Below are 17,778 nucleotides of genomic sequence, written 5' to 3' on the forward strand. Positions count from 1 at the left end.
ATTATTGCTATTTTGGAAATCCAACACTACTTTAGTGGGAACAAAAATAAGTGTAAATCTTGGGGAAATTTAAAAACTATGTGACTGGTGACCCTTAACTGCGGGGAAAAGCTCATGCGGGAATTAAATCATTTAAAATGAGAGTTTGATGGTTTTAAAGTAACAAACATTTATATACAAATTTTTAATTTTATCATTATGGTTACAAAAATAAATTGGTGGAAAATTAACTTATAGCATCAGTTAATTGTCATCATGTACATAATGATAAGGAGCATGATTCACAAGTAAGTTCTGAATTCTTCAAAATAGTTACATGGAAATTTCAGAAAAACCTGTTGAATATTTTATGATTAAAAATTAGCTTTTTTTTGTCACTGGAAAAAATAAGACTCAATGATTCATTTTTTAAAAATAGAATAGAATCAGAGTGAACAGTTTTATGACAAAGTTACAGATATTCCCTGGCAATCAAATTTTATTTGGAGAAAGTAGTAGAAAGTGTGATCATTCCTAAATGTAATTCCTCTTTCTGAGTAGTGTTACACAACTTACTACTGAATTGACAGTCACAGTTGCACGGTTGTTGCTAAAACTTCACTGTCAACATGTAAAGTATGTGAATGCTGCCTTAATACACTTGTCTGATAGGCTACAAATGTGAAGATGCATACAGATGCTTCAAGTACAAGGACGATTAACAGCACTTGCCAATAAAGCTACAAATGGTTATGCTAAAAATATGCTTTGAAAGGAATAACGATAGGTTAGGAGATTTCGTATGCTACTTTGAATAACTGAGTTCATTACCATTGTGTGTCACTCATACATTCAAGTGCCTTTGCCGGTCAGCCTTTACCTCCTCAAATGGAATTCCAAAATTTGTTTAAAAAAGAGAAGGAGAGAAAAGAAAATAATAAAAATCATAAAACCTAACTGCCATTCTTATCCTCATTCTCCTTCTGGTGATCACTCCCCTGGGTAAAACAAAACACCGTCAACAGCCTTGAATTTAAATATATTCTGTGTTTTGGGGGCATTTAAATGCCTCCACATGGCCCTGGAGAATGACTTCTGTGTCTAGAAGGTAGATGAAATGCTGTGCAGTCGAATGAAGACCTACAAAACGGAGAGGCTCATGTAACTCCTCAGTACTCCACATGTCCTTGTCCATCAAACTCACTTCTGCAAGCATCATCAAGCTGCACAATGATTTTTTTCAAAATGAGGATCTGCTTTTCATATCAGTGGTGGAGCCTGCATTTTAAAGACATCTCTCAGAAGCAGACTCCACGGTTTTTGACATTTAAACTCAGAGTCCACAATGACTTCAAATACTCCCCTGTGACATTTTACCTGAAATATTACAACATTCTGAGACAAATCAAAGGGACACATTTAACAACATTATTTTCTTTAGCAGCTCCTGTTTGGGGATAAAAGAAACTGCATTAAATAGCATTTAAATCTACTACTAACTTCACACTTAGTGCCTCCATTTCAGAAATTGGTATTCTCCACAGTTTCACATTTGTTATTCTGTGCATTAATAATTTTTTCAAATCACAAGGAGACATGAGAAAAATCTTAAAAAAAAAAAAAAAATCCATGCAAGGGAAGCAGCAGCAAAAAGCCTTAAGCTCCCAAGCCCCTTCCGATAGCCCAGCAGTGGCCCCAGAGAAGGACTTACGTGCGTGACGCGCTCTGTGCTTGTGAGGTCTGCTGTGATCCCTTTCCAAGCGTGGATCTTCTCCCTGCTCTGTGCCTTCTGATGAGACTGCAAAGGATACCAGAGAAGGAGGTGCTTCTGACTGCCCTCCTTCCACTGGAGAATCCACACACCCCTTTCCTGCCTGAAGCCTGCACCCTTCCGTCTTCTCCCTGTCCAAGCAGTCGAGTATCACTTCCACTCGGGGCAGCCCCTTGTCTCCTGCTTCATTTCCCTGGATCACTTTTAACTCTTTGCCACTGGAGATCTGGATTATCTTGCTGGACCTCAGAGAAGGCTCCCCTTTCTCATTCGTGGGGACCGAATTTATGTGGACAATCCTGTCGTGTTGTAAATAAGGATCTGGGTCAAGAGACTTAGATTTTTCAGCTCCCAGGAGAGCCACCACGGGGACATTTGTGCCCTTGTGTCTCTCTTGTGAAAGGGACAGTTGTAACTCAACCACAGGGCCTGGCTGCCCAGCTTCTGCCTTCTCCCTTAAGATAACCTCCTCTGCTAAGCGTCCTCTTTGGGAGTCGGGCATGTAGGGAGCCACATGGTAGCTCAGGCCTGTTTCTTCTTTTATGCTCTCAGAAAAACCAGGACCACTCCCTTGGTCCTCAGTTAGAGGAACTCCACTCTTGATCGAGGCAACATAGAACTCTCTGTGCTGGTTCTTTGTGGCTGGTCGAATCTGCAGAGTGGTACTTTCCACGCACCGCTCATGGGTGGGATGCTCACGGTTTTTGTTTTCAGTTTCAGAAATGGAAGTCTCATTTACTCCACTGGATGGTCTGCACACAGAAAAATCAGTCCAGATGGTTAAACTGGAGTGTGTTACACCTGCCAAAGAACTTCCCAACACTTTTATGATACATGATACCGTCAAAATATTTCCTCCTAAATGTCAACTGCAACATATTTGAAAGCAGAAGTTGGCAACATGTTTATCTTATTACTTAAGGATCTTCCAAATAAACTTTTCTTTAAAGCAAAGCCAAAATGCTTACAAAAGATTATGGAACCTAAATCCATCCTAAATTCAGCTTTTATTTTTTAAAAGCACAGGTTATAGCTTCATGGATGTCCTTTATCTGTAACTATTTGTGTGTTTTCAAATAAACATGTTTGTTCTAATATGACAAAGCATTTCAATGTCTTACTAAGTTTAGGTCTGAACACTATGTCACATAAACATATTCAGCAGCTTCAGAACAATATTAATATACACATAATTCAAGTAATCCTTTTAGAGGCTGTGCTTTCCTGAAAGGAATGAAATAGAAGCTGTTTTTCAAACTCCAGTGAGCATGTGTTTTGTAATAAGTGGACCCCAGCCCAGTACTCTTGTGTAAAGAGAAATCCTTTCCATGCTGCAATGAATCATTGAGTCATGGAGTATTTATAATCGGAGATGTCTCCCCTTCTCCTGTTTGAACCTGTGTCTTGGAGCATTTCCTTGTAGGATCTCTGAAATCAAACTGTTCTTTATCTCTCACCTAAGAAGTCCAGAGCTGCTCACCACAATCCTTTGATTCTGACCTTAACCATTCTCAGTTGGTTTTGCAAACCTAGGTTTGCAAGAAGCAATGCCAGTTTAAGAGTCAAATGACTTCTTGCTAAAACTCAAAATTCTAATGGCTTTTAGAAGAGAAGCATCATTTACAGAATAGCTGTAGGTGATGCCTTCATGTCTCACATTTGTAAGTTCAAAAAAAAAAAGCAAAAAACAGCAGTGTCTATCTCTGCCCCTTTTGTCTTCCCTCAAAATGCACCCTGATTAATGCCAAGTCATCACTTGAAGGGAGTGAACCCCTACTCAAGGGGCTACCCAAAGGAATATATCTTAGAATCTATCTGATAGAATTTCTAATGTTCAAAACAATTGCTCCTAACCTTGCTTTTGACTGCACTTAGTAAAACAAAACTGAACAAAACAATAAAAAACCAACAATCAAGTGAAATGAAGTTTTCTCTAAGGAAGTAATCTGTAAAGTTTCCCAGTAATTAAAAAAAAAAATTATAATATAGCATTTTAAAAACATGGTGATAGCAAATTAGATCTTTCTTATATAGGAAATGATGAATACACTCCATGCAACTAAATTTGATGGTACCACAAGGTCAGAGAGTTTTAATTTAGGAAGGCCTCAGATGGAAGTAGATTAAATCACTTTGAATTATGTTAGCAATCAATTAGGAAGCTGAGAAGAGAGTCATTTGAATTTATTCCAGGCTTATAGATGGTAATACAGGCCAATGGTTTAGATAAATGTTAATATTTACTGGTAGCAGAAGTAAAATGGATGTACAAGAGTAAAGATCATAAAAGCAACAGAGGTTAGAGATTTCATTTCCATTCAGCCTACATAGGTACAATGATCAGCTATCCAGAATGGTTGTGGTGGTGGTGGTGACAATGATGGTGATGATTGCCTTTGGGCTGATTTTAATTTGAGATTCCATTCAAATCTCATCAATGATTTATTTTGTAAAAGTCAAAATTCTTAAGAGAAAATAATAATAATCATATTTCCAATTATTAAAAGTAGCAGAGAACTAGTTCATTTATTTCTGAAAGCAAATACGTACCAGAGGCTCGGCTCTAAATCACCAAGGATTTTCCCAGTGATAGCCACTGTAATCAAAACAAGAACTAGCAGGGAATGTCCCAGACCACAAATATGTTCCAAAGAAATTGGCCTCATTGACAGAGTAAGGACACTAAAAAGGGAATAAATTAGATAAAGGTTTTCCCCCTATTTGGGATATGATTAAACTTTTACAAAGATGGATGTCTTTGATACCTCACAGATTTATGCATGAGTATGGCTAACACTGTGTCCGCACTTGGCAAGGTTCCCATTAGTTTCCTTATAAAAGCAAATGGTAGCTTTATAATTAAGTAGGATCCTAAATATTGGGCTTGAACATTGGACTTGATGGCTAAATATTTAGATGGGAGATTCCAAGAATAATGCTATATTTCTTTTATTTTCACAAGATTATGGCCTTGCTGAGTTCATGTGTATATAGAAATGGAATCAATAGTGAATGATTATCAGAGGGGTAATGCTGCATGTAGTGTTTCTGCAGAGTTAAGACAAAACCTAGAGAGCTTTAAATTCTATGTGAGATGTCCTCTGACATCTTCTTCCTGAAGGCTCTCTCCAAGAAGCCAGAACTTTCCTCTCCGGATTCATTACAATGTAATGGTCAGAGCCTCACTTACAAAGTCAGTCTGAATTTGCACACAGTACTGTGATTTGCACACTGCAAAAACGCTCATGCTGTAGTTTTTTTTTTCTTTTTTTGTGATTGCCCTTGTTGTATTTTTTTTTTTTTTTTTTTAGTGTTTAAAGTTTACTAGTGCATTTTTAAGCCGTTAGGTGGGAAGGGTGATATTTGGAGAGACCAGAGTAACAGGTGATTTCCATTAATAGTCCCAAAACCTTTATTCTAACCATCTGCTTTTATTCATACCCAAATGCTTTTACTGGAGGTCCTGACAAGCAGAAATCTAGCTGCTTTTAGGGTTTTTGTTGTTCTTTTCCTTCTCCTAGGCATTCTCTTTCTATAAAAAATTATTGTACAATATAACGATTTAACACTTAAACACTTTTTAATGGAATTTATTGCTGCTATTTTTAAAATTTTAATTCCAGTATAATGAACATACAGTGTTATTATCAGTTTCAGGTGTACAATATAGTAATTCAACACTTCCATACATTATCCAGAGCTCATCATGACAAGTGCACTCCCTAATCCCTGTCACCTTTCTCCTTCAACCTCCCACCCCCCCTCCCGTCTGATGGTGTCCATCAGTTTGTTCTCTATAGTTAAGTTAAACATTTTTAATTCATCTGTGAATCTGGAATTATAATTTAGTGATCCTGACCCACAACAAAATCTTGACCCAGATGTATTAAATTACGTTCAACATACTGAGCTTTCTAAACAGCTAGTCTAAAATACCTAAGATTTTCAACAAAGTTCATAAAACAAAGATTTTCAAGTTAATTCTCAATTAACCAGAAAATTAAGTTGATTAGAATTGCCATTTTTCAAACATGGTGGTTCTTCTGTTTAACTAAACTGACTTTCTACAGAGCACCCCCAATTTCCCCATAAATGACAAATTATATAGGTAGTAAAAGCTGTAGTCAGTCCTATCTAACTTCAAGAGAAAACATATATTCCAACAACCCTTTTGTACCTTTTGATGAGCATTTGGAGAGAGTCTGTTATGCTCTCCATGAGCTTGATGACCTGGGGGTAGGTAAGGTCTGCACAAGGGTTGCCATTGATAGAAACCACTTCATCCCCCTCACAGAGCCCAGACCCAGAGGCTTTGCTCTGGCTTCGGATCTGAAAAAGAAAACAATAGTTAGAATCACATAACGTGTAAAAACACTGCCACCCTCTCTGAGAAACTTTTATTCGGGAGAGGTAAATAGATCTGCAAACTATAACATTAACTCTGGTTTTTAATCCACCTTTCGACCTATAAGACCACTTTACACACTTCTTACCCCTCTCACACACACAATGCACTATGTACCATCAAGTCAACATTTAATTCATAGCATTGTAAGTAAATGGAAAAGGGAAGTAAATCTATGACAAAGGAACTGGAATAAAAAAAAGAACAGAGAAAAGTGAGGGCAGACGTATTAAAAGAATTGAGTTTACATTAAAAATAATTATGTCACATTGTGAAGTCTGACGCTAGTCAGAAAGTGACTTCTCACATTAAAAAAATTTTTTTAAACCTTTCCCATTGCTGACGTGGATGGAGCACTGACTTTAAGAAGGAGATACAGGGCAGGACAGTTTAAGGAGAGCACTGTACAGTTAAATGAACTAATGAAAGGCATTCCAGCATAATGGGGAACTTAGGCAGCCAGGATATTAAGAATAATGTCAAAGAGAAAAATCCTTTATTGAAATCAACTATGCAAGTCTTGATACTAAGCAAAGCAAAGAGGAAAGAAAAAAAAAGATTATTTTGCAAATAATAAAAACATCCCTGCTATAAAGATTGCATCATGTTCTTGCACAGAATGACATGGAACAAAAATTGAAAAAAAACCTAAAAGCGAACTTTCAGAACCTGGAAAGGAGAAATTCAGAGGATAAGAATAATGACTGAGAGCTCCCACCAGCTCCTTAGTGAGGAATAATTGGAGGTTTATATCCTGTAGAATTATGATTATGGTAAAATGTTATGCTGATTATTCTCCCTTTGCCCTTCCAGGTTCATTCTCCACCCTCTCCACTCTCCACCCTCCAGGCACTGGTCTCTAGAGACAGCACAGGCTGAGATCCTCTGTGTGCCCCTGGTTGGATTTGGTCAACAGGAAGCCCCAGTTAAGACATCAAAGAGCAGAGGAATGAGAGGTCAGGTAGATGTTCTCCCTGCTGAACCTGCTGGGTCATGGTTTGGCAATGGCTCTGTTCCTGCATCTAGAGAGTCATAACTCCTCTACAATGCCTTAACTCTTCTTATGTTGCAATAACACATTCCATCTTCTTGTATCTTCAGGCCTAAAGGTAATAGTAGCTTCTGCTTTTTATCTCCCAGTGCTTCAGTATTATCTGTTGGTTCACTTAAACCTGCCTTTAGTCCCTACATTATATTATTTTTAATTACTCCTTTGAGCAGGCCAACTATTTCCTGCTGGGACCCTAAGTGATACTAATGTGTTTAGGTTTCGTTTTATAATGTGAGTTTAATAGTTTTCAATGAACCATGTAACATGTCATACAATTTCAAACTTAAGAACACTTTCAGATACTACTGTACATGTTTTCTACCAAGATGATCCCTTTTTATTAAAATCAAGATTCTAAGTCCAGACAGCTCAGTCTGGTAAGCAATGCTTCTTGAAGAATATTTTCATAGCCAGGTTCATTTTAGGCATGAAACATATATCAACTTACCTACAACAGTTGCCCACTGATTCTTGCTAAGGTTTTAATGATAATCAATATGTTGACCAACATAGGCTTAAGTTTATATTTCCTGGTCCATGTATTTAAAAAAAAATGTTTAATGCTTAGTACTTTTGAGAGAGAAAGAGAGAGAGAGAGAGAGAGAAAATGAGAGTGGGGGAGGGGCAGAGAGAGAGAGAGGGAGACACAGAATCTGAAGCAGACTCCAGGCTTTGAGCTGTCAGCACAGACCAAAATCATGGACCATGAGATGATACTCATGGGGACCAAACTCATGGGCTACAAGATCATGACCTGAGCCGAAATCAGATGCTTAACTAACTTAACCACCCAGGTGCCCCTCTCCTGGTCCATTTAAATTTTAAGTGGTACTCTTGAAAGTAAAAGAATACCTTTAAGTGCCAAAACTATGACACTATTGAAGTTTGAAGTGATTCAGTTAGTTTTGTTCTGGGATGATCTATCCACTGATCATTATAAATTATAATCTAAAGTGGCTTTCCCTTTTCTAACAAATCTATCTCATTCTTATTTTTGGAAGAACACACTAGTTTATTGCAAAATATTAAATGAATTCAATATTTCCAAGGCTATAAGGAAGCAACAACAGAAATGAGAAAAAGAATATGCACCCAGTTTTGAAAAATATCTATTTAACTGCCAAATTTATTTGTTTTGTTTTGTCTTGCATGAAATAATTAAAATAAAGAATCACAACAGAGTTGTTTATAAGTCAGGGATAAAACAATACCCAATAATGAACACTTAAGTTACAGTTAGAGTTATTAGTTCACATTTCAATCATTTAAATTTATTTATTTATTTTTTTATAAAATAAGATTAGGTGGATAACAAGGCATTTTTTGAAGTATAAACCCATTCAGTCAATTGAGTCAGAAGTACTAGAACACAGAAAATTCAGCTTATGGAGGACCAAAGAGGTTTTATATTTATAAAACAGATGTATCATTGTACCCTTCAAGGCCCAATCTTATGTGTGAGGACAGGGGGTTTCCCTTTGTCAGTAATAAGTTGTGTGAGTTTTAAGCAATTCCACGGGTTTGCAGAGCAAGTTGAAAAATTGTCCTTGGAAGATAAATAAATCCCCAAGTTAAGAGATCTGTCTATCATCCAAACATGTGTTGCTTGACAGGAAAAGTACAGTTCATCATTATGCCTGTCAAGTAGAGCTTTTAATGGTATCCAAATAAGCAAAAGCATTATGGTAGGAGTAGTTAGCATTCCTTCAGAGCATGCATTCTGAGGTCAACATTCATAATCAACTGCTGTGATTGTGTTTCACTGACCTTTTACATTTGTCTGAACAGCAAGAAATATTTTCCTCAAGGACCATGTTAAGTATGATGATACTTCCCTTGCCACAAAGGTTTCTCTGTAGGACTACTCTTTCTCCATTTTTAAATGGACTAGGAAAACAAAGATTGTGTGACAGTGTTTATTATTCCCAGACATATCCTTTGCAGTCAGCAACTTTACCAAAATGGTTCTGTTCATAGGTTCTGTTCATATGATGGATAAACACTTATTAGTGTACAAAAGATCCTTACCTTACACTGTGTATAATTATATGCTGTTAAAATGTATATATTTGAGTATTATTATGTATGTGAGTAAAAATTCTAACTCCTGAAAATAGTCCTATTTGTGAAAATGAAATATGCTGTCAGTGATAAATTTGGATATACAGATCATTAGCATTGATGCTGAATCTCAGTGAATTTATCAACCAGTCTTCTTCTAAGGCCATTCATAAAATACATGTCAAAGTGGGAGAGAATACCAACTCTGAAGGAAGACGGATTTCAATCATGTAGCTCCAATAATGACGATCTGACTGAACTTAGATAAGTTATATTACACTTTGAGCTTTAGTTTCCTAAACTGTAAAATAGAGCTAATAAATATTACTTCTTTAGATGGTTAAAAGGGATTAGAAATAATATGTATTAAGTTCCATGATGCATATACAACTCCTAGAGGTGCCCAAGAAAGGGCTAATGGATAAAAATGACTCAGCTTCCAGCACATACACACACTTGAAAGGAACGTGCCAAGTACAAAGAAAAGCTATAGAATGTTGGTAGTTTGCCAGATGTTTGAAAACATCTGGATTTATTTTCAGTTTTTATGCATATATTTGGCATTAACTCATCTTAATCTAAAGATAAAGGTTGTATCTGTCTTTTCCTCAGTAAGTACACATTTCATAGCTGAAAGGTGGAAGAAGACAAGCCTACTTATTGCTAGAGACAACAATACAGTTATTTAAATACTAGTGGCTTGTTTTCATTGAGCACTTACTATGCTAAGCCCTATGCATGCTCAACCACTTATCCCTACAAAACCTCAGTGAGAAGTATAAATATAATTCCATTTGTGTATGTTCAAACAGGCTTCCCTCACTTTCATTTTACAGATAAGAAAACAGAAAATTAGGTACTTTGCCTAAAATCACAGAGTGAGAATCAGAAATTGAACCCAGGGAATCTGACTTCAGAGCATGTGTTTTTAACCACTATGCACGTTGCCTCTGTAGTCAATAGTCTGAATTCTCTACAATGAATCAGAGTAAAGGGAAGGAGGAGAAGTATAACAAGAATTAGTATAGGCAGTTAAGGAAAGTCATGGAGGAAATGGAAGAGATAAGGCAGAGGTAACAAAGATTTTCCCTGTCAGCCCATTAACTGGGAAAGACAGGTTTTGTTTCATTTGGTTTTCCTTCTTCTTCTTATATTGTAACATTTATATATAAGGTATTCTTTAATGACTGGAAAATAATCAATATTTTGACCCAATATGTTAAAAATTCAAACTTGAGTATAATTATCTTTTGGAAACTGTGATTTGACACAACATACCTATATGAGCGTGTGATGTAATGCCTTTTTCTTGAGAACATTCCCTCAGAGACCTCTTTCCACATCTAATACACATACTGATAAGGAGTTTCTATCCTTAAAATACTGTAGTCCCTATAAGTGCCTCTCAATTTAATCAGACCACAGAACTAAGAGATGTTGGTAATGTAAATATTTACCAAATACTGTATTCTTTGCTTACTGCTTCTTGATCCATGCCAGGCAAGACTTATTTTATTACCACCAAGTGAAAATGGAAAGTTAGAGCTTCTCTGGGAAATTCAACAGTGTTATTTTCATTTCACAGAATAAATCCGAGAGGAGTTTCAGGTATGCTAATTTGGTTTTAGAAAGAAATAATTCCCTGGAAAAATGCAAAAAGCTTCTTTTTCTATTCTCTGTCTTCACCTTCATTTCCAAGTCTTCCAGAACTGACTAGAAAACAGGTATCAGATTTGAATTCTCAAAGAATCTTGTGGTTAAACCATTTTGTCTTGTGTACATGGCATGTCAGTTGTGTCAGCTTGTTGTCAGTGAAACTACATCTTACCTCATGGGCTGATTTTCATGTATAACTCATTGACAAGTCCTCTTGGAAGATGTCAGAGTACGTGGTAGGAACCAAGACAATCTCTTCCTTAGATTCCACTACTACATCTATTAAATTTTATGTAAAGGAAAGAGGAAATTAGCATAAATCTAAACTCTCCTATGTGGGCTATTCTCAATCCATAACATGAAGTCTTAGGGACCTTGAGATAATCAGAAGTGGATGAGAGAGATGATCTCAGATAAGGAAAGTATTAGAAATTAAAACTTTTTGATGGCAATTGGAAAGTACTCTATGATCTAACAGCTCTTTCTGAAGCTCCAGCCTTTCCTCAGTTTCCCAGGGCTTTAAAAAACTTTCCCTTATCTCTGAGATAAGACTTAATAAGCATTCCCTCACCCCAGCTGGCTCTCACGCTGAAGCCCTAGGTGGATCTGTATTCTTCAACTGACCAGAGAAATGGTCAGAATGGTCACTGGGAGCCTCAGCAAGAGCAATGATGGTGGTTAATTAAGTTTTAGAAGTAAGGAAATAATCTTACTTTTACAGGGCTTGCTCTCAAGATTCCGAACTCCAAACTCAGTCTTTGATGGCGAGTTTCCTAGTACCAAAGATGAGTTCACAAGTTGTTGGGAACTCATGTTTACAGTGGTACAATATTTCTGGAAATCAATAGCAAATAGCAATATAGTTTCAGGATGACAAGGCAAAAGAAAACAAGGACCAGAATACAAGGAATAAAAGCAATAATAACCCAAGGAAAATCTTTCTTGTGGGAAGCAAACAACATCCTGGAACCTACTGCAAAAAATTCAAATAGTAAAGTGGAGAAAAAGACTTGAGAAAATACCTAGCATATGGTAAATAAGCAATATAACTAATAACTGGGTAAATCAAAAGTCAGTGGAGAAGACCATGGCAGAGTCGGATGGATTGCTCAACTTGTGTCCCAACCTCGTTTGAGTGTGCCTTGTATGTTACAGAGGCTGAGTAGATAAGAGCATTTCCCAGACTCTCCTTCAGCGAGTGCTCAGGGTGTGATATAGTTCTAACACAGCAAGTGTAGCTGCAAGAAACTTGTATTAGGGATTGAGTTAAACAGGGAGAGACATTAGATTGTGAGGTATCCATTTTGCTGGTGCAGATCTGGGAGATGATTTTACTCTGGATACAGCAGTTCTGCTGGCAGCTTCCATCAGGTCATAATCCCCGATCACCACTAAGACGTGTAACCCTAGACCCAGTGCCAGGACCAATGGCTCCTGACTCTCTTGCTTCCATATTGTGGCAAATGTTGCCAATCCCTTGGGTAGCCAGTTCTGCAGTGTTGTTTGAAGTCATTCCTAGAGGCCCTGCCTAAAGCCTGACTTTCCAGATCTTTCAACAAGTCTGTAAGTACTTACTAAATTCATTTCTGACTAAAATAAATAGAGGTTTCTACTTTTTGCAAATAAACTCTGAACTGATACAGAATGATAGAATCAAGGGCAAACACAGAAAGTAAGAAAGAAGGGGAAGCTACTCAAATACAGGTAAGATGAAGAAACTATGGATGCAGAGACTTGTATTTCAAGACAGGAGAGACAATGAAGAAATGTACACTGGATAAATTGTATGAGGTCACCATCTGCTAAGAATAAAGGAGGAAGGGCAGAGGAGATTCAAACTTGAGGACAATGAACGAAGCTCAGAAAAGCCATTATAGAGTACATACTAGGAAATCAATACAAGAGAAATAAGAACTCTGTGAAGAATTTGTGAGGAAAAAAGTGAGATGGTTATCAACATGCACAGTTATTTTAGACAAATATTCTAAAAGGATAATAGTTGATTCCTAAAAGGAAATAAGGCTTTTCTCCATTAAAACATTGATAAGTGCATAAAGAATTGAAAAAGGGATTCAATTTACAAAATGTTTGTCTAAATAGTGAAAATAAATCTTAAACTGTATATTCAAATCAGGTCATGGGTGCAAATGCAAACAAACACTAGGATTTTTCAGTTATTCTATACTCAGCACCTCAACTCAAGCTCAATAGTCTGTTCTCATGTTGAGTTTTCATTTGAAGACTATGAACTTTACTGCTGTGGTCACTAATATATGTACGGATACTGAGCGAAAAGTTTTCCTTTTGGATAATTGTCTTTATCCTTAGGGACCAAGTCACCATAAAAGTAAAAAGCATTCCTGGTAGCAACCTTGGAAAGATTCCCGGAGTAAATAACTGTCTTTGACAGGAATGAGGGCCCTAATCCATGGGGCTGCATACTTAAGAATCTGCATACCAATGTGATTTCACAGGCAGAAACGATGCTGCAATAGAACTGCTCTTGAGCTGTTATTAAGCAGCCACCATTATGCTAAAAAACCAACAAGTACAAATATGGAATGGTATTCTCTGCTCTTCTTTCCTTCCTAAGAATGTAAACATCCTAGGTCTTTCAGAAAAACACTGATGGGTCAGAGCCTATGTGGACATGTCCCTGTCTGCTTTTTTGTTGGATGAAATGTGATCGATTTAATAAAGACTTCTTACCTATAGGCACACTCTTTCTATATACATTGTATAAAAAAAAAATAAGAATATTTTTTAAAAGGGGTGCCTGGATGGTTCAGTTGGTTGAGCGTCCAACTCTTGATATTGGCTCAGGTTGTGATCTCATGGTCGTGAAATCGAGCTGAGTTCGGCTCCACACTGAGCGTGGATCCTGCTTCAGATTCTCACTCTCCCCTCTCTCTCTGCCCCTCCACTGCTTGTGCGCACTCTCTCTCACTCTCTCAAAATAAATAAATAAAAATTTTTAAAAAGAATAGTTTTAAAATATTTTTTAAAGAACTCATTAAAAAGCACATGTAAAATCTAAAAGACTAGATAAATAAGTAATTAGTAGAATCAGAATTACTTAGAAAAGAGAACAGAACTAGAATTCACTATTTTTGTTTTTCAAATATCTGTTTATTTTTATTAACTGTACACATAACCATTGACAAAGTAATAATTTTTTAAATATTTTTTTAAGTAGGCTCCATACCTTAGCATGGGGTTCAAGCTCACAACCCTGAGATCAAGAGTCACATGCTCTATTGACTGAGCCAGCCAGGTGGCCCTAACAAAATAATTATTATCCTACAATACTTCACCTAATAAGAATTTAGTTAGTCATCTAAAGAGCCTATAAGTAAGCTCACCATCTTTTGAGGTCAAAATACAGTACTAAATAAAGCTCACTAAGACATCTATGCATCACTGTGTCAGGGGCTCTTTCTCATTCTATTTGCTCAATTTTATACAATTGTAATACCTTTTTTATTTGGTTTACAGAAAATTAGAAATGGAGAGACAAGCATGCATCCTATATAAAGGAAGATGTTATAGTTAATACAATGCCAAAGCAAGAAGATAAAAGCCAAAATTTAAAAACACATGAAAATCTTAAAAAAAAAAAAGACTTGGAATACTGGATAATTTAATGAATGTGTAAAAAAACTCTCACATGCTCAATGGGACTTGATGCCTCTATTGCATTTGAGTAAAAGAAAGGACATTAATAATTATGATCTCAAGTCATTTAAAATGCTTAAATCATCTTTACTAGATTGATTAGATGCAGAAAGCCTGTGACATCTTTTAGAGAGTAGTATCCTAAATAGCTAAACAAAAGTTTTGTATAACTGGATCTGAGGCATCAACACATTAGGTACTGGATTAGAGTTCATAATTTGAGGTCCTAAGTACTTTTTTTGTATTGCTGTTTTTACTAAAATGGTTTAGCTTTAGCCACCGAAAATATATCTGTCTTGTTTTCTCACAGCTCTATAGACATCTGAAGTTTTACTATATTTAACTAAACTAGATAAAGCAGTTTTTTCTTCCAGGTTGCTCTTACATAAAACTACGGATAAAGAAGGTAGACATAACTTGAAAAAATGTCCTCTACATGACAAGAGTACAGATTTTTAAAACATGTATTAAGTTCTATCATTTTGCTCTAGTAGCAAACTGGAGATAGCACCTTAATTAAGCAAATAAACCATGTGACAAGGCATTTAGGGTCTCACGGAATCATTTTCCTTATAGGAGAACAAAGGCATCCCCTCCAGATAGTTAATGCTATGCCTTATTGAACTGTAATATACACATATGCATACATACACATGTATATACACATATATACATATGTTATGCATATGTATGTGTATATATAAGATATGTGTAAGATGCATCATGGTGATTCCATTTTGGAAATCATATAAAGTTTTTGAGGAGGTTTTAAAGCATTTTTTTTTTTTTTTTGAGAAACAGCGAGAGTGCAAGGTGGGGCGGGGGCGGGGGGACGGGGAAGGTCAGAGTGGGGAGGAAGGAGGGCCAGCACACAGCCCAACCCAGGGCTGGATCTCACATGAGATCATGACCTGAGCCAAAATAAAGAGTCTGACGATTAACTGACTGAGCCACCCAGGTGCCCCAAGGAGGTTTTGATTAAAGAACTGTCAACAGTACAAATTTATAAATATTTTGCATAGTTTTATTCCAAGAAAGTTAAGTTAATTGCATTAAACATTTATTTTAGTAGGAAACTGGGGTAAAAGACAATGCCAACACTGTCTTTGCATAATTGGAATACTTGCCACCTCCCCAGCCACAGGACATGCTGAGCCATTTGGCTGCACAAAGGAGCAAACTAGCTGAGGCAGAGGCCACGGGAAGTTAATCAAGGACTGTGCCCTTTCAAGGGCGGGGTTAAATGATCACCTCCAAAGCTTTAGTTAACTGGAATTTCATCTAGACCATCATCAGTATTTAAGTGTGTGTGACCTAGAGCAACAATTCTCAAACATCTTGGTCTTAGGACCCATTTACGATCTTGAAAATGATGGTGTACTTTAAAAATATTTTGTTCTTGGGGGTTCTATCTATTGATATTTACCATGTGAGATATAAAAAGTGAGACATTTAAATTTTTTGTTCATTAATTAACTGTAAAATTCAATAACTGGTATGTTAACATGAACAATAGGTTTTTATGAAAAATAACCATGCTTTTTAAACTAAGATAATTTAGTATGAATAGTTTTCTATTTCTGTAAATCTCTTTAATGTTTGAGCTTAATAGAAGACAGCTGGATTCTCATATGTGCTTCTGCATTAATTCTATTGTGTTACATTGTGTTGATTGAGGCATATGAAAAATCTAGCCTCACACATTTATCTAGTTGGAAAAGGGAGTATTTTAACAGCTTTTCAGATAGTTTTGGGTATTCTTCTTTGATACTACATCAAACTCAACAAGTGGTAGTTTCTAAAGTTGCAATGTGAAATTTAAAATCATAACAAGGAGGGGTACCTGGGTGGCTCAGTCAGCTCGGTTCAGGGCATGATCTCGCAGTTTGTGAGTCTGAGCCCCATGTGGGGCTCTGCACTGACAGCTCGGAGCCTGGAGCCTGCTTTGGATTCTGTGCCTCCCTCTCTCTCTGTCCCTCCCCACTCATACTCTGTCTCTTTCTCTCTCTCAAAAAATGAATAACATTAAAAAAAATCGTAACAATGAACTTTTCATACTTTGTTACATTAAAATCCACCGGTCTAGGGGCGCCTGGGTGGCGCAGTCGGTTAAGCGGCCGACTTCAGCCAGGTCACGATCTCATGGTCTGTGAGTTCAAGCCCCGCGTCGGGCTCTGGGCTGATGGCTCGGAGCCTGGAGCCTGTTTCCGATTCTGTGTCTCCCTCTCTCTCTGCCCCTCCCCCGTTCATGCTCTGTCTCTCTCTGTCCCAAAAATAAATAAAAACGTTAAAAAAAAAATTAAAAAAAAAAAAGAAAAAATAAAATCCACCGGTCTGTTTTGCATTTTGAATGGATCTTTTACCCATTCATGATTCTGTTACACCATGCATTGTTATTTGGTAAATACTGATTCACTGAGTTATGCAGATCTTCCAAATATTGACACATTTCATTATACAAATAAATAAAATCACAGTCCTTAATATTGTCGATGATCTCACCAGAGAAGTCTTTAAGTATTGAGGAGCTATCAAATTCGCACTGGCAGATGAAACTTAATTTTCACATATTGGCAGTGTTTTCCTTGAAGTGACAGGTTCATTTTGTTCATTTTTAAGAAACTGTCTGCTGAATATCCAGTATGATTAACCACAGTGTGTCTGTCAGTCATTCTTTAAAATAAAAATGGAGTTCCATGGGGAAAAAATGGCTTATAGAGATTGCAATTGAAATGATTGTACAGTGTTTCCTCAAGACAAACACTGTCCTTCGGGATTCAGTCAAAGTGTTTTATGTATATTTTCATTTTGCCACACAGAATATTAAAAAGATGTGTGCCTGAGATTTAATAAAATGCAAACTTTTACTGCCTTATCAGGAACATCCTATATGAAACCAGAAACCTAGAGGTTTGCAGACCACACTCTGAGAACCACTGATCTAAAGAGACACACATATGTGATAAGCATCATTGGCATCCCGTGTATCTGAGTTGGAGAGGAGAAAATTCCATCAAAGGCAACACAAGGACAAACAGCCCAGGGAGGAAAAGGTTGACAGAAATCAGGAATGGAGGCCTTTTGAAAACCTTGCACACCTGAAACCAACTGCGATTTCAGACTGAAGGCAACTCTGGCGACCTGGGGGGAAATGAAGAAGCTCACTGTTCAGCCCAGTTC

At 36.9% G+C, this 17,778-nt stretch overlaps 1 protein-coding gene across 2 annotated transcripts in view; it reads right to left on the minus strand.

Annotated features, from left to right (window-relative positions):
* The window catches only part of SYNPO2 (synaptopodin 2), a 172,679-nt gene that overhangs the window by 32,301 nt on the left and 122,600 nt on the right, over positions 1-17,778 (minus strand). The window contains exons 2-3 of one of the 2 annotated variants that reach the window (XM_043569560.1): positions 5,928-6,079; positions 1,691-2,502 (exon numbers count right to left, since the gene is read on the minus strand). In XM_043569560.1, the coding sequence (XP_043425495.1) occupies positions 1,691-2,502; positions 5,928-6,079 (964 nt within the window). The remainder of the gene's footprint in view (positions 1-1,690; positions 2,503-5,927; positions 6,080-17,778) is intronic. The other variant, XM_043569561.1, reaches the window with a different exon arrangement.

This window comes from Prionailurus bengalensis, chromosome B1 (assembly GCF_016509475.1).
Source record: "Prionailurus bengalensis isolate Pbe53 chromosome B1, Fcat_Pben_1.1_paternal_pri, whole genome shotgun sequence".
NCBI classification, from domain to species: Eukaryota; Metazoa; Chordata; class Mammalia; order Carnivora; family Felidae; genus Prionailurus; species Prionailurus bengalensis.